Source organism: Ascaphus truei, chromosome 6 (assembly GCF_040206685.1).
Source record: "Ascaphus truei isolate aAscTru1 chromosome 6, aAscTru1.hap1, whole genome shotgun sequence".
Taxonomy (NCBI): domain Eukaryota; kingdom Metazoa; phylum Chordata; class Amphibia; order Anura; family Ascaphidae; genus Ascaphus; species Ascaphus truei.
The window spans coordinates 126,385,627-126,410,050 of record NC_134488.1 but is presented as its reverse complement, the minus strand read 5'-3'; the positions used below and the strand labels follow the sequence as shown (position 1 = coordinate 126,410,050).

The 24,424-nt window shown below is 42.8% G+C and overlaps 1 protein-coding gene across 6 annotated transcripts; it reads right to left on the bottom strand.

Moving 5' to 3' along the window:
• Positions 1-22,018, bottom strand: LOC142497860 (uncharacterized). Of its 6 annotated transcripts, XM_075606245.1 has the most exons (14): positions 21,914-22,018; positions 16,101-16,195; positions 13,381-13,497; positions 8,686-8,909; positions 6,644-6,672; positions 6,275-6,569; positions 6,113-6,181; positions 5,194-6,011; positions 5,029-5,105; positions 4,205-4,312; positions 2,257-2,465; positions 2,109-2,174; positions 432-527; positions 1-318 (listed from the first exon to the last, which is right to left on the bottom strand). In XM_075606245.1, exons 4-14 carry the CDS (start codon positions 8,886-8,888, stop codon positions 45-47), a joined length of 2,244 nt encoding a protein of 747 aa, XP_075462360.1. In that variant the 5' UTR covers positions 8,889-8,909; positions 13,381-13,497; positions 16,101-16,195; positions 21,914-22,018; the 3' UTR covers positions 1-44. The 6 variants fall into 6 exon arrangements, with proteins under 6 accessions (XP_075462360.1, XP_075462358.1, XP_075462359.1 ...); XM_075606243.1 differs by lacking the exon at positions 13,381-13,497; XM_075606244.1 differs by lacking the exons at positions 13,381-13,497; positions 21,914-22,018 and adding an exon at positions 21,880-21,907.
• Positions 22,019-24,424: the final 2,406 nt, after the last annotated feature.

Sequence of the window (24,424 nt, the reverse complement as noted above, 5' to 3'; positions counted from 1 at the left end):
AATTGTCCTTTCAAGTTTATTCCGCATTGTATCGATATTTTAGACTATGCTTTGTCCTGACGGTGTTGTGATCTTGGAAACATTTTCGGTTTGCGCTGCTCGATCTTGACACTGGGACATTGCACAGATGCACAGTTTTGAATTGTATTGTGAGGATCATCTCCACCTCGTTGCGCTGCTCTATTAATTGGTACATTGTCAGACAGTCTTCTCTGGAGGATGTCATTCATAATAACTGGAATGTAGGCATAGGTTTTGGCACATTTCAGCGGCACAGAAGTCCAGCGCTTCCTCTTTTTTGAGTAGTATTTTCTATGTCTGCAAGAAAAGAGAATTGTTTATGTAACATGGAACCTTCATTCTCTGTGTTTGATATGCTTAAACTCAGCCTGTAAAATGGTTAGTCCTCAAATTCATACGTTCATTCTTACCGTTTAGATCCATCAGGGTTCAGCAAATATTTACGACCAAGGTGATGATTATAGTCGATGGCTGTTAAAAGGGTGCGAGTCAGATATGCATTGTTCCTAAAAAACAAAGAGCATTTACTTTAATGTTATGTTATTTTCCTGCAGCCTCCCATGGCAGCACATGCTATGGGAATATGCCCCTCATCCTAAAGGTAGGTACCAGCACACAAATGCTTTGGAGAGTGTCACAGGAGACCAGACTTTTACACCGGGATGCAATGAGCAGACAGAATGAAGGAGTTAAATTAACAAGGTTTATACTGGCCAGAGCCAATAAGGAACAACACAAGCAGAAACAGTCACCACATCCACACACGTATTCACCCTTTGCATGCACTTTGAATACTGTAGCCCAATTATTGGTGTATTTAAATTAAACACTTATGTTCTAATTACATACACTTTATTAAGGTATTATTTTCTTTAATTGACTCACTGTGTCATTTAGCGCACTTCACACTTTCCTTTGTCATCATCGGCTATTTATAGTCCTTTTATAAAATTAAACAATTGTGAGTGATATTTTGCATTATCCATATCTAATTTTAAATGGATACTTAATGGAAGATACAATATTTCTAAGCCCTCTGCTATTCTAGTTTGCATGAAATATATAAATATTAAAAAAAAAAAAACTTATAATGTAACATTAAATAATAATAATAATACATTAAAGACATATCCCTCCTATCTAATGTTCCCTTGTTTCGTCAGATGACTGTAATATTCTGAGACTGACTTCAGCGAAAAGTAATGAGAAAATATCATTTTTGATGCAAGTCCTGCAATTTTCACCCACATAATGATCCAGTTGCAACAAGCCACATTCCTTACTGAACTTCAATTTTGTGCATTTCACAGCGAGGAGCAAATTTGTGGAGCACTTGTCTTAGCGTCTTTAACATTGTCTGGTTGTACTAGAGCCCGAGACATCTTTCCAAACGATTCAGATTCCAAATGAATGTACTGAATAAAGGGCACCTAAACACAGTAGCAATTCCTACCTCTCACAATTGGGAGGGAAGAAAAAACAAATATATCAGAGACAATACACCCTGGTTAAAGTGGAATCTGAAGTGCTATGAAATTATTAAATACAGAATATCACTACTAGCCACTGCTCCTAAAGTACTAACCTTGCAGTCTCCCTTAAGCAAAGTTTTGAACCATCAACAGAACCTCTCTGTCATTCTAAGGGTTCTGCTGGGGCGCGTGGCTTCCTTATGTCTGAAGCGAGAATGCGTACTTTCAAATTTGACGCAGATTTTTGTGTGCTGTATGGCTTTATGCTGGTAATGGCAAAGCAGTCTCGTCTCCGCTCCCTGCAAAATGTTGATACCGTGCAACAGGCCTCATTGCCCACACTTCCGGGGGAGCACACTCTCCAGCTTCTCTTTCTTCAGGGAGTGAGCAGGTGAGTGCAATGGAAGGGGGATGGATAAAGACAATAACCCTGCTGGAACCCTTACAGAGTTAGGGACCAAAAAAACTACCAAAACGGTGATGTGCTGATCTGTACCTACAGGAAGAGGGGGCATTATCCTATAGTGTATGCTGCCATGGGAAGAGGTCCAGAAACAAAATACAATAAATCAATTATTATTTTGGGGTTTTGGTAATAAATTAAAACAAACTTACTGAAAAGCCATCTTCTTTGCCGTGTACAGTAAATGACTGTGATAAGACTCCAGTTCCCTTGTTGACCTGTAAGATAGCACCAAGGATATTTTACAATTGCCTCACAAAACATTCGTCCTGGTATTAATTATTTTTATGCTAGTCATACCGAGCATTTGTAAAATAGGGAAGCTTGCGCATTATCCACTTATTGTTCACAACTTCAGCCAAAGCGCTGTGTGGGGGTGACTCGAGTTTCAGCCAATTCTGTTCTTGCCCTTCGATGGGATCATGCTCACATTTATTAACCTCTCCGGGTATAGTTGTAGGCCATTCATGTACATTGATAGTGTGATAGAGGATACCTCGCCAGCAAGACTGTGGATAAAGTAAGTAGACATTAAACCAAGTATTTGTAAGTAATATATGCTAACATTTATATTTGAAATCAGAGACAAAACATGAAACACAGGCAGAGCCCAGTGCTACATCCATTGACACAAATACACGGTACAGTATATATATATATATATATATATATATATATATATATATATATCTATATATATCTTTTGAATAAAATGGTCTTTTAGTTTAACTCTTTGGCCATAGTGTCGTAAGCCCATGAGCCCCTCCAAGGCAGACCACGTCTCATGGGTCCTAACACTAATATAAATTCTTAATAAACTGTACATTACCAGGAAGAATGATTTATAATAAATCTGTCAAAATTAGTTGCATAGTTCTAAGTCTGATTGAAGCTCTTATTAACCTGTACAATACCAGGAAAAGCCCTCTGTATTAGATTTGTCGCAATCAAACTGCATGCAAATTCCCATGAGTGTGGAAGGTGAAATGGAGTGAGCTTTAACCATTTAAAAGTGAGAGGGGTGAGCTTCAAACCTGGGAAGGAGGAGCCACCCTCCATATCAGCTGGAAACAGCTGAACAGAATTGCAAAACATACAGAACCCCTGTAAGCTCATATTGAACCCCCAAAATAACCACAACGTATATATATATATATATATATATATATATATATATATATATATATATATATATGTGTCAGAGGTTACAGGGGTTCTGTATGTTTTGCAATTCTGTTCAGCTGTTCCCAGCTGATTTGGAGGGTGGCTCTATGCAACTAATTTTGACACATTATAAATCATTCTTCCTGGTAATGTACAGGTTATTAAGAATTTATATTAGTGTTAGGACCCATGAGACGTGGTCTGCCATGGAGGGGTTCATGGGCTTACGACACTTTGACCAAAGAGTTAAACTAAAAGACCATTTTATTCAAAAGAGATTTTATATATATCTCAACTGTAAATATTACTGTATGTTCATTTGCATGTCTTAGACAGGTCTGCAACCCTGTCTTTCCCCATTATCGCCCAGCATTATAATTTATATATATATATATATATGCAATACGATACCGTTTGAAGACGAATATCAGAGGCAGCACTCCAGGTAAGTGGTCAAAAGAAATTTGTATTAACAAGACATCTTATCCAACATTTCGGTTCTCGTGCGGGACCTTTCTCAAGGTGATGAGAAAGGTCCCGCACGAGGACCGAAACGTTGGATAAGGTGTCTTGTTAATACAATTTTCTTTTGACCACTTACCTGGAGTGCTGCCTCTGATATTCGTCTTCAAACGGTATCGTATTGCCTATTTTATACCATACAGAATTTGCACCCACATTGTTTCAACCAGACGTTCTGCACCATTATATATATATATATATATATATACACTGTAAATATTACTGTATGCTCATTTGCATGTCTTAGACAGGTCTGCAACCCTGTCTTTCCCCATTATCGCCCAGCATACAGCGCTTCCACTGCAGCAAGGGATTCTGGGAAATGACATGCAAATGAGCACTCAGTGCCACCTTTTGTCTCAAGCTCGTATTACACAAGCAAATCCTCAAGCCAATGCATGCCGTTTTAAACACAGCTTTTAGACAGAGGCTGGGATGAGATATATATATATATATATATATATATGTAGCACTGGGCTCTGTCTGTGTTTCATGTTCTGTCTCTGGATTTAAATATATATTGCCATGCTCAGTAGCGCACATTTATATTTGGTAAGCATACCTTAAGAACAATAACATCTCCGTGGCACGTGGAACATGAATACCAGAAATGATTGATGATATAGTCAACCCACGGCAGCAAATCCATATTGTTTTTACATTTTGCAGCCTGTAATAAAAGATAAAGGTGGCAGTGAATCACCCCCAAGCGATGCTATCCACAGGCAGATGCCAGTATCAATATTCTTGAGAAAATGAATCCCAGACGGCAGAATATAAGTCACAGAAACACTTATGAAAGATTAAATCCTTTTAACATGTTTCTGATCTCAGAATTTACACTAGACCCACAGGTTCAACTGGCCTATTCCATTAGGCACCAAATAAGTTACCCTGTATAGACTGTGTGGGCTAGTGTTAGAGAAACTGACATTGGTGAGTAATTGGAATGAATATGTACTCACTCAGTTGGAAGTCTTATGTTGAACAGTCAGCGTACTCCAGTCTTTAAAAGTATCCAAGTATCCAGGGTGTAAGACGATGCACAGGCATGGGAGAAAAAAGTAGTAGCTGGACTGCTCCAAACCGGTACAAAAATCCTTTTATTAATGGCACATAAAACAGCAAGGAGATAACCCCCTCTGACGCGTTTCGCGCGACGATAAAGCGCGTGCGTTTTGCGCGAAACGCGTCAGAGGGGTTTATCTCCTTGCTATTTTATGTGCCATTAATAAAAGGATTTTTGTACCTGTTTGGAGCAGTCCAGCTACTACTGTTTTCTCCCATGCCATCGTCTTACACCCTGGATACTTGTAATAAAGATAAAATATGGTCCTAAAAAATACGTTATATGGTTGCATAAAAAATAAAAAGCGTAGAACGTACCTTTAGCAGTCTGTTACACAAAGCCTTACTAGCATGCCACATATCAATTTGGTGCTTTATCTGAGGGTAATTTTTACCTTTAAAAAAAAATACAAAGCTTTCATGAATATCAAAAGTTTATCTATGAACGCAAAGAGTATATATATGTCCATATATCCAACTTACCAAGAAAAGCCAATATTTGGATGTGAGAATCTGTCACAATCTCGGTCACCGTAACGCCGTTATTAAGGAGGTGCTGCAAACCTCTCTGGAAACCTATCAGCTCCATGTTTGCCGACGTTCCATGGGCTTCTCTTACATCCACTACATTGACGTCCACAATTTCCTTGGTCTCATACTCCATGAACGTGTAGGTCAGGAACTTTGCACTGTGTCCAGGACTATTGTTTTTTCCATCCCCCATAATAGTAATGGGCCTGCTGAATTTGCCTAAAATGTCCTGCTGCATGTTGGCCCAGTACTTGCTGACGGAAGGCACGATGTAATGTCTTTGAAAAGAATTAAAAGCAGTTGGTCCTACACATGACAGGTTTAGAAATTTGAAGAATAATGCAATCTTGGCAAAATTGTTGCCGCTTAGCACTATGGCAGAAGACAACATGAAATTGGCAAGTGGAGATTTCTGCAGAAGTGGCTGGGACCACCACTCCCACAGGTGCCCACTTGCACATGTTACGAACACATGAGCTGCTGTGCTCACGGTCTTCACAGTAATGATTACTTCTTCATCACACGGTTTATGGAAACATCTTGGGAAAGCCATGCGCAGAAGAACCACCAAACATTCCTCATAGACAATGTGGCATTTCATCTTTGCAAATTGCTGAACATCTGAATGTAGGTATGAGTGCTTAGAGTACTCTTTTGGGGGGGATAGGGATGAGTCTGACATGTCCTCATCAGAGTCCTCATCAGAGTCTTCATCACTAATGACAAAATCCGGATCTTTATCCTCCAGCGTAGTGTCTAGTAGATGCATCCTTTTTGAAATTAGAAAAATATATTGAAAAAAGAATAAAAAGGTATTTAAATTATTATATTAAGTACCATTGATAAGACTTATTTTGATTCTCATACATACTGTTCTGGCGTCAAAGGGTCATCATAATCTTCTGAATTATATTCATCATCCGTCTCCTCAATTTTGCAGCTAAAAAAAATTATTTAATACATGAATTGCAAAAGTCGCGATAAGAGTTATCCAATATTTTTTCAAAAATAGTTACAAAAAACTGTCACTCACGTGTTACTTCTCAAAACAGGTCTCATCATGTATGTTGCTAATGGTTTAGAAGTTACGGTCAACTGCCCTCTTTGTACTTGTGGACTTGTTGGGGAAGGTATTCCACTGGGTCCGGGAACACATTCTTTCACACTGTGTGTTTCCAACGGTGGCGTGTCAGAAACTTCTATAACTTGCTCTGAGCCAACAGAGAAATCACTTTCTTCCTGTTTAATACCATCTGCAGACTCCGTCATATTTATATCTTGTGATAGTTCCGCTGAGTTGTTGATCAATCCAGGTCCTGTTGGTTGAACTATTAACATGAAAAAACAATAAGGAAAAAATTGTAATACTGTGATCTCGATAAATAAAATATAGTTAACTTACCAACATCTTGTTGCAGTGCTTCAAATTTCCTAGAAAACAAAAATGAAATAATTATGTTAAAAAAATATATAATAATAATAAATAAAAATAATACATTTAAAAAAAAAAGTTTTTCTACACAATTCTTACAACAGTATTTAAAAATATACATTTGTTTTTTCTATATACAGTGTATATATATATATATATATATATATATATATATATATATATAGAAATATATATATATATATATATCTCAATACTCGCCTGGGGTGTGTGCATTTTAGCCGCAGGCGACCCACTCACCCGTATTCTCCTTGCGCTATCTGTGTAGCGTAGGAAGAATAGAGCATAGAGCAGTGCGCCTGCGTGCGCAGGGTAAGAGGAGCTTTGTGTGGCTGAGGCCTCATCCAATAGGAGCGTGGGAGAGGCAGGGCGCCATCAGGCAGAAGCCACTAGGAGTGTGTTGCGGGAGGCGTGGCTGCACACTGTGGCAGCGGGTGACAGATGGCGCACGTGCTGCTGATGGCATTGTGGGACCGGAGGAGACATGAGGCGAGGCAGCGATTGGAGCAGGTACCGGGGGAAGGGGACACACACACACGTTGTCCCGGGCCGAAAGGCCCGGCCAGTGCGGACAGTTGTTCCTGACCTCAGCTGTCTTGGCGCCGCCAGCTCCATGTCCGGCTGCCGGGCCTCAGTTTTGCTCCCCCCTTCCCCCACCCCTGCAGCAGGCACCTCACTCCGCTGGAAAGACAAAACAAGAAAAAGGCGCACAACGCACATAGTGAAGTACAATATAAAAAGTGTGCTTTACTAAGGAAGAATAAGTTCTGCGCACATCAAAATTGATAAAATCAGACAGAGGATAAGTGGGGTTACCACACAGCAGGACGGCTGAAGTCGTCGCTCATCACCCGATGTGAAGGGAAGAACAGCAGACCAGCGATCATCAAACCCGGCGGGGGAGCCCTCTGGATCAATAGATCACACTAACTCCGTCTTGAGGTGGTTAAATGATTAGTCCACGGTGTGAATCAATACACACAAGTCCCAGAGTAGTATACAGCAGTCCACGTCAGTGACTCCGCTGTATCATTCCGATAGCACGCCGCTGTGCCACGTGGGGACACCCGCTGATGACGTCACTGGCTTCACTACCAGTGCAGGGCTCACGGCTGTCACAGCAAAGGCGCGCGGCACCGCTCGGCTCACAGGGAGACGCAGGCTGTCAGAACGGGAATCAGCTGCCACAGGGGACAACAGGGGTTCAAACGAAGATATAAAACACAATGTGGGAATACGAATTGAGCATGAAACACTGTCCAACGCGTTTCGTAACACTAAGTTACTTCATCAGGGAATATATATGCTGTTCTTCCCTTCACATCGGGTGATGAGCGACGACTTCAGCCGTCCTGCTGTGTGGTAACCCCACTTATCCTCTGTCTGATTTGATCAATTTTGATGTACGCAGAACTTATTCTTCCTTAGTAAAGCACACTTTTTATATTGTACTTCACTATGTGCGTTGTGCGCCTTTTTCTTGTTTTGTCTTTCCAGTTCTGGGGGTGTTGAGCCACCTCTTAAGAAAGGCTGCAGACGCACCATCAGTGTTCTATAAGGTCATATCATTTGTTTATTGCACATTATACTCACCATTGTGTTTTAATACATATACACCAGTCATTTGCTGCGCACTTTTTTTCTTTTGTCACCTCACTCCGCTATTGCTGCAGCCTCCCGTGCAGGGGAGAGAGGAGGGAGGGGATGCAGAATTGTAGACATGTGCCACTACAGATGTGGCAGATTGTTTTGGAAAAATAAAATGGAAAAAAAATGTTGCAGAGACGCAGAATTTTTCATATTAGGAATTTATTCCATTAAAAAAAAAATTAGGGGAAGGGCCAGGTGGCGGGTAGCTTTTTAGGTAATTTATCAAGGCGTGTGTGTGTGTGTGTGCGTATACTGTATATACATACCTACATAATTATAACAAATGTAAACAAAAAATGAGCGCAAGTGTCCAAATGAATATTCACACAAATATTCAGTCGTACCTAAAAGTATTAATTAGGAAAAATGCAACCTCCTCGTGCAGCATGAAACCCTTCTCGTTTTTTAAAGCCATCCATTCATCGAAGGCACCTCCAATTTTAATACGACTGGCTTGCGATTTCCTCATCGACTCCTTACGCCGGCTCTCTCTTGTGGTGGGTGAAAGCCGTCCCGGGCGGCCACGTTTTGGGATCAGTTGAGACATGATTCATACAATAAGATGAAACTGAGAAAACAAAATCATTACATTTCTGGTCAGATAATACGTATTCAAGTTATTGATCAATTACAATTATTTTCAATTTCTTGTTTGTATGTTTGACGGCCCAAATGACAGCTGTGTAACACACACACACACACACACACACACACACACACACACACACACACACACACACACATGGCTGAACACTTATGCAACCAGTACATTTCATTTTGTACATTTCCTTTGTGGACATTTAACCTTGTGCTCATATAAGTGTGCTGTTTACCTTGTGCTTATATAAGTGGGCAGTTTACCTTGTGCTCATATAAGTGTGCAGTTTACCTTGTGCTTATATAAGTGTGCAGTTTACCTTCTGCTCATATAAGTGTGTAGTTTACCCTATGCTCATATACGTGTGCAGTTTACCTTGTGCTCATATAAGTGTGCAGTTTACCTTGTGCTCATATAAGTGTACAGTTTACCTTGTGCTCATATAAGTGTGCTGTTTACCTTGTGCTTATATAAGTGGGCAGTTTACCTTGTGCTCACATAAGTGTGCAGTTTACCTTGTGCTCATATAAGTGTACAGTTTACCTTGTGCTCATATAAGTGTGCAGTTTACCTTGTGCTCATATAAGTGTGCAGTTTACCTTATGCTCATATAAGTGTACAGTTTACCTTGTGCTCATATAAGTGTGCTGTTTACCTTGTGCTTATATAAGTGGGCAGTTTACCTTGTGCTCATATAAGTGTGCAGTTTACCTTGTGCTCATATAAGTGTGCAGTTTACCTTCTGCTCATATAAGTGTGCAGTTTACCCTATGCTCATATACGTGTGCAGTTTACCTTGTGCTCATATAAGTGTGCAGTTTACCTTGTGCTCATATAAGTGTACAGTTTACCTTGTGCTCATATAAGTGTGCTGTTTACCTTGTGCTTATATAAGTGGGCAGTTTACCTTGTGCTCACATAAGTGTGCAGTTTACCTTGTGCTCATATAAGTGTACAGTTTACCTTGTGCTCATATAAGTGTGCAGTTTACCTTGTGCTCATATAAGTGTGCAGTTTACCTTGTGCTCATATAAGTGTACAGTTTACCTTGTGCTCATATAAGTGTGCTGTTTACCTTGTGCTTATATAAGTGGGCAGTTTACCTTGTGCTCATATAAGTGTGCAGTTTACCTTGTGCTCATATAAGTGTACAGTTTACCTTGTGCTCATATAAGTGTGCAGTTTACCTTGTGCTCACATAAGTGTGCAGTTTACCTTGTGCTCATATAAGTGTGCAGTTTACCTTGTGCTCATATAAGTGTATATAACACAACAAGTCAACTCAAGGTTAACAGGAAGAACCCAGTGAGCTGCACTCAAAGTATAGTTAAACAGCTAAATTAGCCTGGGATACCAGTTGTCCCACTAGGTGGGGTATAACACCCCCGCCCAACGGCACACTAGAGCAGTGATTCCCAACCAGGGTTCCGTTGCTCCTTGAAGCAGTCACAGGGTTCCTCCTATGGACCACAACCCCCCCCCCCTCCCGGGGGTGTTTTTTTTTGGTAAGTATTTTGTAGGGTGGATTGTGTGACAATGGGGTCATTGGCGGAAGGTAGGGGCGAATGAGAGGGGGCGGGAGTGAGTGAGTAAAAAAGAGCGAGTGAGTTGCAGGGGATAAATACATGAGGCAGGAGGGGGGGGGAAGTGAGTGAGACGGATGGGAAATAAATACATGGGTAGAGGGTGGGAAATAGAGGTGGCTCATGGAGGTGTGACATTTTGTGATTTACCCCTGTCGAACCTAATATGTGTCAGCCAGATAGGGGTTCCCCGAGATTTTTCCAAATACTTCAAGGGTTCCTCCAGACAAGAAAGGTTGGGAATCACTGCACTAGAGTGAGTATAATCTCACAAAACAAAAATAAATACATTTTATTAATTACACCAGCGACGACATTAAAAATCTATACTGTACATAACACAAAACAAAGGTGTTAAAAATCCCCTATGGGGTGATTCGTGACAGAACCAGACTGAAAACTAAGCTAATAGGAGAAGATATGTTGCAATGGTACACACTATCAGATTGTAACGTGGTATATTACCAATACTAGTCCAACCTAGTTGTAGATGGTACTGGTGTTCTCCCCTCTATATCTAGTAACAGTCTAGGTCAGTGAACGCAGTGAGTAGTATATAACGGTTGCTAGTCTAGGTCCAGTCTAGGCACTACAACCAAAACGTGACCAGTGTACTCAATAGCCCACTCTGTGTGAGTGCCCCATAGGACCGTAATGAATACTGTATGTAACCACAATTGATTATACGTCTTGTGGTATAATGAAGACACTCCGAGATAAATGACGCTGCTATATATGATATAATTACTACACTACAGCATGAATCTTCATAACTCAGAATGAACACACAGCAAAATCACATCATATGCGTGAAAACTGCGGCCAACGGGTATTAGTAACAACACTATCAATAATCAGGCAAGGTCGCTGAATATGCATGAATACACTCGTGATTGTAGCTCAAATCACCATACTTAGTATTGGATAAAAAGACTCATCCCAGTGTTGGTAAGTGGTAGCGCACATGCACCTATACAGCGTTGTCAGTAATTGGCTGCCAAACATGTAGCATTAAATAGCCGATATTGCATAAATCCGCAAAAGAGCCACTTATACAACTTGTGTTGCCTGGTGTGTGTGCAACATTGCCAGCCGCAGATTAGCCCTCATGCGTCACACGAACCGACACCCTAAGAGACGCCACCGTCACGACGTCAGTACCCTACGCACGTTTCGTATGTAAAACATACTTCTTCTGGGGGAGGAGTTAAGAATGCGCAGCTGCAATATTGTTTAAGTACACTCCCTTGTGGGTGTGTCATGTTGGTTTGTGCCAATCCCGTTGTAGTATCGGGTCTGGCAGAGAGACAAGCTGCTGATTGCTAGATCAGTATTTCTTATAGAGCACAGCATGCCCATTTTTTGAACACAGTTCAGTGATTTGTATAGCAGTGGACACCGGATATATGAGATGGTTGTATGACACCCCAGAAATCATCCTGTGTACGTGTACATAGTAGACCTAAGAAGAGATCATGGCCCATTATGTTGCCGTGAGCAAACAATAAAATCCAGAATCAGTAATATCACCCCGGCAATGTAAAGACATGATACTAGGATGGATACACATATAAGTGTGCAGTTTACCTTGTGCTTATATACGTGTGCAGTTTAAGAGAAAAAAACACAAAAGCGCACCAAGATGAGAGATGTAATATATATTACCTTAAATAAAAATAGTAATAACTTACATATAAAAATACTTTAATGATCCCCGATTCTGACGTTGATCACAGGAGTAGGGCATCACATAGGGGATAGATGGGCAGTCTCAGTCCTGGGAGATCAGTCCCGCGCGCTGGGGCTGTCTCCGTTGTGTCTCCTATCCTCCACGTGTAATAGCGTGGAGGATAGGAGACACAACGGAGACAGCCCCAGCGCGCGGGACTGATCTCCCAGGACTGAGACTGCACATATATTCCCTATGTGATGCCCTACTCCTGTGATCAACGTCAGAATCGGGGATCATTAAAGAATTTTTATATGTAAGTTATTACTATTTTTATTTAAGGTAATATATATTACATCTCTCATCTTGGTGCGCTTTTGTGTTTTTTTCTCTTTTGCTGACATTGGGATCGCCGTCGGAGTCTTCCGGTGGAATCCACATTTGGAGGTGGGGGAGACACCTCAAAACACGAGAGCAGCAAAAGAACAGAGAGGGATCAACATTCCAGGTTTAAAGAGCCAGAGCGCGGACTGAACTTTTATTACGTGTGCAGTTTAACCTGTGCTCATATAAGTGTGCAGTTTAACCTGTGCTCATATAAGTGTGCAGTTTACCTTGTGCTTATGTACGTGTGCAGTTTAACCTGTGCTCATATAAGTGTGCAGTTTACCCTGTGCTCATATAAGTGTGCAGTTTACCTTGTGCTTATGTACGTGTGCAGTTTAACCTGTGCTCATATAAGTGTGCAGTTTACCCTGTGCTCATATAAGTGTGCAGTTTATCCTGTGCTCATATAAGTGTGCAGTTTACCCTGTGCTCATATAAGTGTGCAGTTTACCCTGTGCTCATATAAAAGTGTGCAGTTTAACCTCTACAGCTTTGTAGCTTAGAATAAAAACAGTTTGTTTGAAAATCTGCACATACATTAATTGTAATTCAACAAAATTTGACATTATGCAGGGGGTGAATACTTCTGTAACCCCTGTATATGTACACAACTACTGCACATATTTTTTCCTGATCTACATTCTCCAGATTAAAGAAATGCAGAGAATCTGCTGTCAGTTTATCAGATCTGTTCATGCATGTAATATCAGTGTAGCCATGGCTGGTTCTGTCTACTCCGCTGCCCTCCCTAACACGAATCTCCTGGCAGATGCAGGCAGTGTTAGGCCCATCTTGGGTTTACCCCTCTCCATGCAGCTTCCTTGAATGACAGGGGTGGAGGTGGGATTTGGTCTGTGTGTTGCCCAATCGTGGGTGCAGACCTTGTGCCCTCCCCTTTTGCACTAAGGAAGTGGCAGCTCTAAAGTTAAACAGAGAAAACCAGTAAGCTTCTAATTTATATACCCCCAAAGTAACCACAATATATATATTTGCATATGAGTGTCAAAAAGGGAGTGCTACTGGGCATGGAAATATATAGTTAAAATCAAGGACAGAACATAGAACACAGACAGAGCCCAATGCTACTTCCAATGACATAGATACATAGTAAAGTACATATATATATATATATATATCTAAACTAAAAACATATGGTCATTTAGTTTGGTTGCGACAAATCTAATTCAGAGTGCTTTTCCTGGTATTATACAGGTAAATAAGAGCTTCAATCAAACTAAGAACTATGCAGCTAATCACAACAGCTTTATTATAAAGTTTTCTTCCTGGTATTATACAGGTTATTAAGAATTTGATTAGTGTTAGGACCTGCACAGATTTGGTCTACCTTGACGTTTGGTGTGCAGGCTTAAGATACTTTGGCCAAAGAATCAAACTAAATGACCATAAGTTTTGTGTGTGTATATATATATATATATATATTGGACAAGTAGCCCAATGCTACTTCCAATTACACAGATACACAGTAAAGTACATATATATATATATATATATATATGTATATGTACTTTACTGTGTATCTGTGTAATTGGAAGTAGCATTGGGCTACTTGTCCAATTGGACGTACTGACGTCACTGGGAGAGGTTGCAGAGACTGCCTGTCCTCTACCCAATAGCACTGCTGTAACTTCTATATGATTTTAGCTCCGCTTTTGAGTACAGACGTTTTTCAAAGTACTAACACGTCTATTTTTTATCTTAGGAAGGGGGTACAACTGATTCTGGGATTTATGTTTCTATATGAGTTCATTGTTATACCACAGTTACCACCGTGACAAGGAGACACCGCGTCAGACATTACCAGTCTGTCACTCTGTCCAGTCACACATTTTTTTGTAAGCTACCAAGTTTGTGCAGCCACCTAGAGCTTTTATCCGGATATATTTACTATATGGGCTAACTAAGAGACATTTTGTCAGACATACCAAGCCTGTCATTCTGTCCAGTTACCTAGCTCTGAGACTGATAAGACTGAAATGTCTGGACACGTGTGGTGCTTTAAAAGCACACTGCTATATACCTGTGAGGTTTATTGTGTGATACCTCTCAATTCTATCCGGCGTAACACGTTGTCAGCAGTGACATTCTGTCAAACATTAACTGTTTGGCAATCTGTCCAGACTCGCAGCCCATTAACACTTACTCACTTCTTTTGGAAGTGATTGTATACCACTGTTACACATCCTAATATAGGTGCAGCATTTCCTCTATGCACATAGCCGTGGGCATAATGTGTTCACATGATGTTTAAACTGCACAGGAGCTATAATGTTTAACTGTTTGACCATATATGTGGTTAACTACAACATACATTTACACTATGAGTGATATTAACACTCCAACATAAATGTCTATCTAACAAGGATCTGGGCGTTTACCGCAGTGTGCACTGATGTGTTCACACTACACTGCACTGATTGTTACGAGGGAGGCCAGAGATGATATGAGTGTTACACATTGACACTCTCACTTATACATTTGGTCACAGGCATTGTACCCCCACAGTGCAGTATGCATTGAGATTTTCTGTGACAGTAGATCCTTACAATACTCTGCACAGGTCACTTATTAACCATTCAGAGTCTGGTGATTAGCTACACTTATTCAGATGTGCTTCTGTAATTATACGTGATGGCTTTATAGTCCCACTTATACGATATAGTGGGGCTCTATACCCCAGTTCATACCCACTTCATTTTAATTCGCACTTTAGATTGTAGGCTAGCCTCAGAGGAGGCATAGGTTCACTTACCTGCATTATTTTAATTTTGAGGTATCTCCCAATAAAGATTATTTTAAATAATTCATCAATTCATTACAATACTTGATTTCTCTGGTGATATCAGTGGATGAATCTGTTTAGAGTGCTCTCGTTATAGGGGTTTCTTTTTCTTTTGTTGGTTATCTGCATACACCCGTCATGTTATGTCTGGTTTGTTTTATCACTTAATAGATGTTTTCTACATCACCTGATCAAATCATTGGTGGAGAGGCTTAAATAGTACCCTCTCTCCCCCCCCCCCCCCCCTTTGCAAATTCCACTCCTTGAGAAAGACCATTTCGGTTGAAACGCGTGGGAGGAGGTTCTCTTTATTTTGTCTGTGGATGTATCCGTTTTATGTAGTTTAATAAATTATTTTTACATTCCTTTACTGGTGAGTTTTGATCTGGATTAGGAGCGGCAGTACTGCTGATCATTTTTTTTCCATTTTGCACTACCACGATCGGACGGACGCCGAGGAGGGAAGCCGGACACCCGTGCTGGGTGCGACGCTAAGCCAGGAGGCGCGGGGGGGGACCGGTATTAATCGTGAGTAACTTGCCACTCCATACCAGTTCATACTTAGGAATCGGGACATTCTCAGGCAGCCACTGCTAAACATTTATTGGCACAGGTCTGCACCCACTCCACCCCCCGCACGTACCTCCTTATTAGGCTCACAGCGCCGTTTTATGCTCCGCAACAGAGCTTCACTATACAGGCTAGTTTCGCACACAACTTACCAACTTGCCCTGGAGTAAGCAGAGGGATTTCTCTGTCTGCAGCTGTTGGAGGAGACTGGCTGCAGCAGATTGCGGAGCTGCTACCCCATGGACTTCTATAACAAGAAAGAGACTTATTGCCATCTTATATGGGCTGCATATTTACACTTTGTTTCTGACCTGCGGTTGCTCTGCTACTATTGATGCCCCCACCACCCCTGGTTCTGATCCCCCTGCCCGGGTTTATGGTACCCTCTAGTACACACATCTAGCACTTATGTTTACATTATAGTTGCACTTTTGAGCCTCTGTGGTTGCAGTGTTGACATTTAGCACTCCACTAGTTGATATATTTTTTTGACACATTGTTCCCTTATTACGTGTTTGATGTGTTCACCACCCTCTGTGGTTTACTACCAACAGAGCTTACCTGTCTTAGGATGCCCTGCCCTTAACACCTTTGGCCCCCCTCTCTGCTCTGTCACATCACTGGGGGCGTCACTTTAAATCTGCCATTTTTTTCACACTGGGTTTGGTGTAGGGTAGATCTGGGTATCACACTGGGTTTGGTGTAGGGTATATCTGGGTATCACACTGGGTTTGGTGTAGGGTAGATCTGGGTATCACACTGGGTTTGGTGTAGGGTAGATCTGGGTATCACACTGGGTTTGGTGTAGGGTAGATCTGGGTATCACACTGGGTTTGGTGTAGGGTAGATCTGGGTATCACACTGGGTTTGGTGTAGGGTAGATCTGGGTATCACACTGGGTGTGGTGTAGGGTAGATCTGGGTATCACACTGGGTTTGGTGTAGGGTATATCTGGGTATCACACTGGGTTTGGTGTAGGGTAGATCTGGGTTTGCTTGTCACTTGTTTATTTGCTCTTGAGAAAGGTCCCAGTGGGACCGAAACATTGAGTCAATAAATGTCACTTTTGTGTATATGCCCCAACCCTTTTGTCCCCTTTCCTCCCTGCGTGGCCGTGAGTCGCAGCGGAGGCAGGGACCAGTGCCGGTGGTGTGCGGAGGAGAGCTACGGCAGGTAGCATGGCAACAAGGTCGCCATATTGATCAGGTGCGCGCATGCGCATTATGATGCGTAGAGCACTCTCAGAGTGGCGGCATTACAAGTGCAGGTCCGCAGGGGAACTACAATCCCCAGCAGCCCCAGGGGCTGTTAGACATGTGCTGCTACAGAGCCAATGGGAAGGCCAGGTTCACGGGGCAGGAGATTGCTTCTTATGGCACGCATGCAGCCACGCTAGTCGGAGCTGGGACACAGAAGGGTGAGGGTGCAGGGTGTCTGTGGCCCCTGCACCAGTTTGTGGATACTACAGGGACAGCCCTCTAGATAGGGACATTGTCCCTGTATTGTGAATAGTGTCAGGGACACTGCAAGAAGACATCGTGCCGTGCCTGTGGCCTGTGGTCTGGGACCAGACCACCCCACAGATAAGACTCTAAATGGTGGGACCCTCCAGCTGGATACCAACCCACGTGGAGGCGGGCACCTTCGTTCATGGCGACAGAAGGGGCCTCTCTTTAGTCAGTGGTACCAGGTGCTGGAGTACCTGGCAGGAATCAGACAAGTCATCAAGTGCACCAACTATACTGTACTCACTGTGGGCAGCGCTGTCACACACTTCAGGGTGGGTTGGCTACTATGGACACCAGGTTGGTTAGGTGCCCAGGGCACCTCAGTATGTTGGGGGACACTCACCGGGGTGTACAGTGTGTGGGTAAGGCCGTGTGGGGCCTGAGTTATATGTATTATCGTGTTACCAAATGCATGTCAGTAAACCTTTCATTATATACGCTGTGTGTACTTATTGCATTGGTTCCTGTGAAGGGGTTATCCGGCGCTGTCAGGATCCCTCACAGGTGGAGGCGCTGTCACCAGACAGACCAGGTACAACCCAGGCGCCCAGCAGCGGAGGTTCAGGCCTCCTGTGAGACGCAGGTGCAGGTAAAGCAACACACACACACCATAGGGTGGGGGGAAAAATAGTGCATTTTTGATTATTACGTTCGGCTCACACAGTAAGGATACACACAATATATACATATATATTGTGTATCCGTACTGTGTTAGCCGAGCTTAATAATCAAAAATGCACTATTAGTCTTTGAAAATATATAAATAGAAAAAAAGAGAGGAGAGAGCGCACGCCCCATAGCGTAAAATTGTACATTTATTGGATGAATAGGGAGGGAAGGGGGGGGGGGGGGGGGGGAAAGAATATCACTCACAAGGGTAATAAAAAATATAAGGCAATTGTGAACATATATTGTCACCGCCAATCCAGGACATACTTGAAAACGAGAGGTAACTCTCAATGTATTACTTCCTGGTAAAATATTTTATAAATAAATCCGGAACCGGTACAAATTCCTTGGTCGTCAGGAAACATTTTGGATTCACCGACTGGGGACCCTTGCCCCTGGGGGGTTAAATGAATGCCTAGATGTGAGCACGCTAGACTAGTCTGGTGTTCTCCTTTTCCTCTGGAGCCTCCCATTGGTGAATTTTCGCATTACTCTTCCTCCTCGTCCCAAATGGGTCCTAGACCTTGTATTCTTCTCCCATCTCCTTCTCTTTAGTCACACTTTGTACTTCATCATGTTTCTCCATTTTATATTAATATATGCAGATTTTTAGTTATCGTGTGTATGGTCTGAATATTAATTTACAAGTATACACGTAGGTGTATTTGAGTATATTACTTAATAGGTTTAATTAGATTATATATATATATATATATATTCTACAATCTAAATAAAACACAACTGTGTATATATATATATATATATATATATATATATATATATATATATATATATACACATATATATACACACAGTTGTATAAAAACATATACACTGCGTTGTCTACTATTTATTATATAGTTATTGCATGAATATATCTGATCATCTATGTAAAAAGTTCTTATTAGTATCATTATCCTTTTTTATATATATTTATAGATATATTTTTATAGACATAATTACCATATCATCATACTGAAACTGGTCCTAAGATAGATCTTCTGAATCCATACTATTTTTATTGAGTCTTTTTGGGTTTGTATTCATAATTCTTAATTAATTGGATTCTATTTATAAATATTAAATACTTTTTCTTTTATATTCCTTATCTTCATAATTCATTATTTTTTATTTAATCTTAACAACTATTTTGATTTTGTCATATGTTCTGTTCGATTAGTTTTCTTTTAGTCCGCTATTATGATTTGGAGAGGGAGTGGCTCAGTGAGTAACAACACTGACTGGCACTGAGAGTTTGAAGCAGGGGAGCCTGGGTCAATTCCCGGTGTCGGCCCCTTGTGACCTTGGGCAAGTCACTTTATCTCCCTGTGCCTCAGGCACCAAAATCATAGATTGTAAGCTACATGGGGCAGGGACCTGTGCCTGCAAAATGTCTCTGTAAAGCGCTACGTAAAACTAGTAGCTCTATACAAGAACATGCTATTATTATTATTTTCAAGTCTATGCATTCCATTAAGTGATTTCATATAGTTACATAGTAGACGAGGTTGAAAAAAGACATAGGTCCATCAAGTTCAACCTATGCTAAATTTAGACAACAGATACTTTATCCTATATCTATACTTACTTATTGATCCAGAGGAAGGCAAACAAAAAAACCCCATTAAGGGGAAAAATTAATTCCTTCCTGACTCCAAGAATTGGCAACCGGATTAATCCCTGGATCAACATCCTTCCCATGTATACTTATTTGGTATATCCCTCTAAACCTTTCCCATCTAAAAAGATGTCCACATATGTCCAAAAAGATATGTTGAACAATTATCTCTCAACCTATGAGGGAAGGGGGTTGCGGCTAACAGTGGACTTAAAAAGGAAACTGATAGACTCCACTTCACTACTTTTGAAAAAGCGTCAGGAATACGTCATCACGCGGCGCGTGTTCAAGCCGGAACACGCGCGGAGCAATACCTGTGGCTGGTTTCATCAGGAGCGCCTATAGATGTGTCGTGCAGATTTTCTGAACAAATACAGTGGCGATCTTTGGCTTCCCGGACAGCATCGTCCAGTGACTACTGGGTCGTGGATTGCACGAGGACATTCCGGATTGGCGGTGACACTATATGTTCACAATTGCCTTATTTTATTACCCTTGTGAGTGATATTCTTTCGCCACCCCCTCTCCGCCCCCCCCACCATCGTCCCTCCCTATTCATCCAATAAATGTACAATTTTACGCTATGGGGTGTGCGCTCTCTCCTCTCTTTTTTTCCTTAGTTTTCCAAATAGGAACTGGTTAATCCATTGAGAGCAGCCGGAGACCCCCTCACCGGATCCTAACCATCTACATACATTGGACTATCTTTGAAAGGGACTGGTTGTTTGTATTTGATGTTTGTAAAAAATAAATAAAAACTCTTTTGTAAATACAAAGTCTTCAGATTGTCCCTTTCAAAGGGACCAATGTATGTTTGTATTTGTCAGGACTTTGATGTTTGTATTTGTATCAGTATTTATTTTTGCATCTAAGGTTTTTATTCATTTAGCACTAATCAATCATTTTTCACATATATTTATTAGTGTGGCGCTAATATATATATATATATATGCAAATACAACTGTATGCTCATCTGCATGTCTTAGGCTGGTCTGCAACCCCGCCTTTCCCCATTATCACCCAGCATACAGCACTTCCACTGCAGCAAGAGATTCTGGGAAATGGCAAATACAACTGTATGCTCATCTGCATGTCTTAGGCTGGTCTGCAACCCCGCCTTTCCCCATTATCACCCAGCATACAGCACTTCCACTGCAGCAAGGGATTCTGGGAAATGACATGCAAATGAGCACACAGTGTCACTTTTTGCCTCAAAAACCATTTTTAACATGGTTCCCTATAGGCTTAAGCTTGCTGCATGGTGCAAATACAACTGTATGCTCATCTGCATGTCTTAGGCAGGTCTGCAACCCCGCCTTTCCCCAATTATCACCCAGCATACAGCACTTCCACTGCAGCAAGGGATTCTGGGAAATGCTCACCATAACTTAACTCAGTATTATGGTATAGCCTATCCCATAGCCTCTTATGCATATCCAGTTAAAATCAACCCCACACTGATGAGACCCATCAAGGTCGAAACAGCTGTCTGTGGGTGGTTTTCTGGGTATGCACCTTAACCCTGGCTGTGCTCAAAGCTGTGACCATGCAGCAAGCTTAAGCCTATAGGGAACCATGTTAAAAATGGTTTTTGAGGCAAAAAGTGACACTGTGTGATCATTTGCATGTCATTTCCCAGAATCCCTTGCTGCAGTGGAAGTGCTGTATGCTGGGTGATAATGGGGAAAGGCGGGGTTGCAGACCTGCCTAAGACATGCAGATGAGCATACAGTTGTATTTGCATATTTGCTTTCCTGTGGAGGGTTTTTGTCACTTTTTTTACTCACCATAACGTAACTCAGTATTATGGTACACACACACACACCACCACCACACCCCCCCCCCCCCCCCCCTAGAAATTGCAAGTTACCTGGGTGTATTAGCTGCTAAATATTAGGAGATAAAAGACAAGTGAAGACAGGCAGCAGAGATTGACATTTGGGCTCACCAGGGAGCCTGTTTCACATCTTGGATGCATAATGAGGCGAAACGTCGGTATAAATGTTATTCACTTCTCCCCCTCCACATATCACACATATACACCCATATCACACATATACACCCATATCACACATATACACCCATATCACACATATACACCCATATCAGAGGCCGCGGGGAAGCTTCCCTGCTTACATGTGTCCGCTGTAAACACGAACCCAGCTCCTACCTGCTCATTGTGTGCACCCGCCACAGAGGAGCAGCAGCATTTCAACCATGGAGGTCGGGTGTGTTCCAAGCCTCTCTCTCACTCTGCACTCTGATAGGCTGATATATGTCTTGTGATTTGATATGCCCAGGGCATGCTGGGAGTTGTAGTCCTGCTGCCTTCTCTCGTTTTGGCACAAATATTTGCATCCTCAGGTGGCTAATAAATATTCTGCACATCTCTCCAAGCTCCTACTCTCTCTGCACACTTTTACTCCCCACCCTCTGTCTCTATCTACTTTAACCTGCATGTCAGGACCTTTATTGAAACAATTAGGGATTCATAGTATTGATTTGTGAATATTCCTTTAAAGCTGCAATCCTGACAAAATTGTACATTGATTTTTTTTACATAACTGGAACCTCTGGGTTCACCGGAGCTGAACCGCACTAATTTCAGCTCGGGTGACCCCCGATTTCCGAGTTACCGGTTAGGGTTGCCAGGTGTCCAGTATTGAACTAGACTGTCCTGTGTTTGGACACTGTCCTGTAAAAAATGGAGGTAATACTGGACATGTATGTGTAATACCAATATTACCACTCTTGACTTAGTGACCTGACCGGCTTGGGGCTCGGGATTTCCCTGAGCAGGGCTGCTGCTAGAGGGCTGGGAAGCCAATCGGGAAGAGATGGGGCCAAGGAGAGGAGGAAACAACATGGAGTGGAGAGGGGTGCATGCATGCAAAAATTGTGTCCAGTATTTTTGGAGAAGTCACCTGGGAACCCTACCGGTTAGGGTTGCCAGGTGGCTTCTCCAAAAATACTGTACACAATGGTGACAGGTGCGACGCGCTCGAGAAAAGTTGGTGGTGAGGTGTGTTATTTATCAATGATCTGACCGTTACGTCATTTTTCAAAAATGTCGCTGCACGTGTGCACCAATTTGTACCATTTCATATTCTATTTCATCCAAAAAGTCTGGGGACAGAAGCCCGCCACAGTATTTTTTGACGAAATAGAATATGAAAGTGTGCAAATTGGTGCAAACTTGTGAAGTTTTGAAGAAAAAAAATGACGTAACGCTCAGATCATTTATAAATAACATACCTGCAGTCATACAGGCCCATGGTGAGCAATACTGATCTTTATGCTCCTCTTCCATACATTCCAAGACTGCTGCACTCCTCTTCATCTATTCACCCCCCTCCCCTCATCCTCATCCGCCCCCCTCATCCTCACCCCCTCATCCTCTCATATGCCCCCTTATCCTCTCATATGCCTCCTTATCCTCACTCACCCCCTCTTCTCATCCTCTCACTTCCCTCCCTGTCATTCTCACCCCCCTCCTCCCTGTCACTCACTCACCCTCCCTGTCATTCTCACCCCCCCCACCTCGTCATTCTAATTCACCCTCTCCGTCATTCTCACCCCCTACTCCGTCATTCTCACCCCTTCCTCCCTGTCATTCTCACCCCTACTCCATCATTCTCACCCCCTACTCCGTCATTCTCACCCCCTAATCCCTCATTCTCACCCCTTCCTCCCTGTCATTCTCACCCCTCCTCCGTCATTCTCTCCCCCTCACCTCCCTGTTATTCTCACCCCCCTCCTCCCTGCCGCTTTCACCCCCTCCTCCGTCATTCTGACCCCTCTCCTTGTCATGCTCACACCCCTCCTGCCTGTCCTTTTCACCCCCCTCTCCATCATTCTTACCCCCCCCCCTCCCTGTCATTGTCACCCCCTACTCCGTCATTCTCACCCCCCCTCCTCCCTGTCATTCTCACCCCCCTCCTCCCTGTCATTCTCACCCCCTCTCCTCCCTGTCATTCTCACCCCCCCTCCTCCCTGTCATTCTCACCCCCTCTCCTCCCTGTCATTCTCACCCCTCCTCCTCCCTGTCATTCTCACCCCCCCTCCCTGTCATTCTCACCCCCCCCTCCTCCCTGTCATTCTCACCCCCCTCCTCCCTGTCATTCTCACCCCCCCCCTCCTCCCTGTCATTCTCACCCCGCTCCTCCCTGTCATTCTCACCTCCCCCTCCTCCCTGTCATTCTCACCCCCCCCTCCCCTGTCATTCTCACCCCCCCCCCCTCCCTGTCATTCTCACCCCCCCCCCACTCCCTGTCATTCTCACCCCCCCTCCTCCCTGTCATTCTCACCCCCACCTCCTCCCTGTCATTCTCACCCCCCTCCTCCCTGTCATTCTCACCCCCCTCCTCCCTGTCATTCTCACCCCCCCTCCTCCCTGTCATTCTCACCCCCCTCCTCCCTGTCATTCTCACCCCCCCCCTCCTCCCTGTCATTCTCACCCCCCCCCCCTCCTCCCTGTCATTCTCACCCCCCTCCTCCCTGTCATTCTCACCTCCCTCCTCCCTGTCATTCTCACCCCCCCTCCTCCCTGTCATTGTCACCCCCCCTCCTCCCTGTCATTCTCACCCCCCCTCCTCCCTGTCATTCTCACCCCCCCTCCTCCCTGTCATTCTCACCCTCCCTCCTACCTGTCATTCTCACTCCCCCTCCTCCCTGTCATTCT

Coding starts and splice junctions, on each gene's coding strand:
- LOC142497860 (XM_075606245.1), bottom strand. CDS start 8,888: ATGTCTCAACTGATCCCAAAACGTGGCCGCCCGGGACGGCTTTCACCC. Junction 6,570..6,643: donor AGCACTGCAACAAGATGTTG/GTAAGTTAACTA, acceptor TCATGTTAATAG/TTCAACCAACAGGACCTGGA. Junction 319..431: donor AACCCTGATGGATCTAAACG/GTAAGAATGAAC, acceptor CTTTTCTTGCAG/ACATAGAAAATACTACTCAA.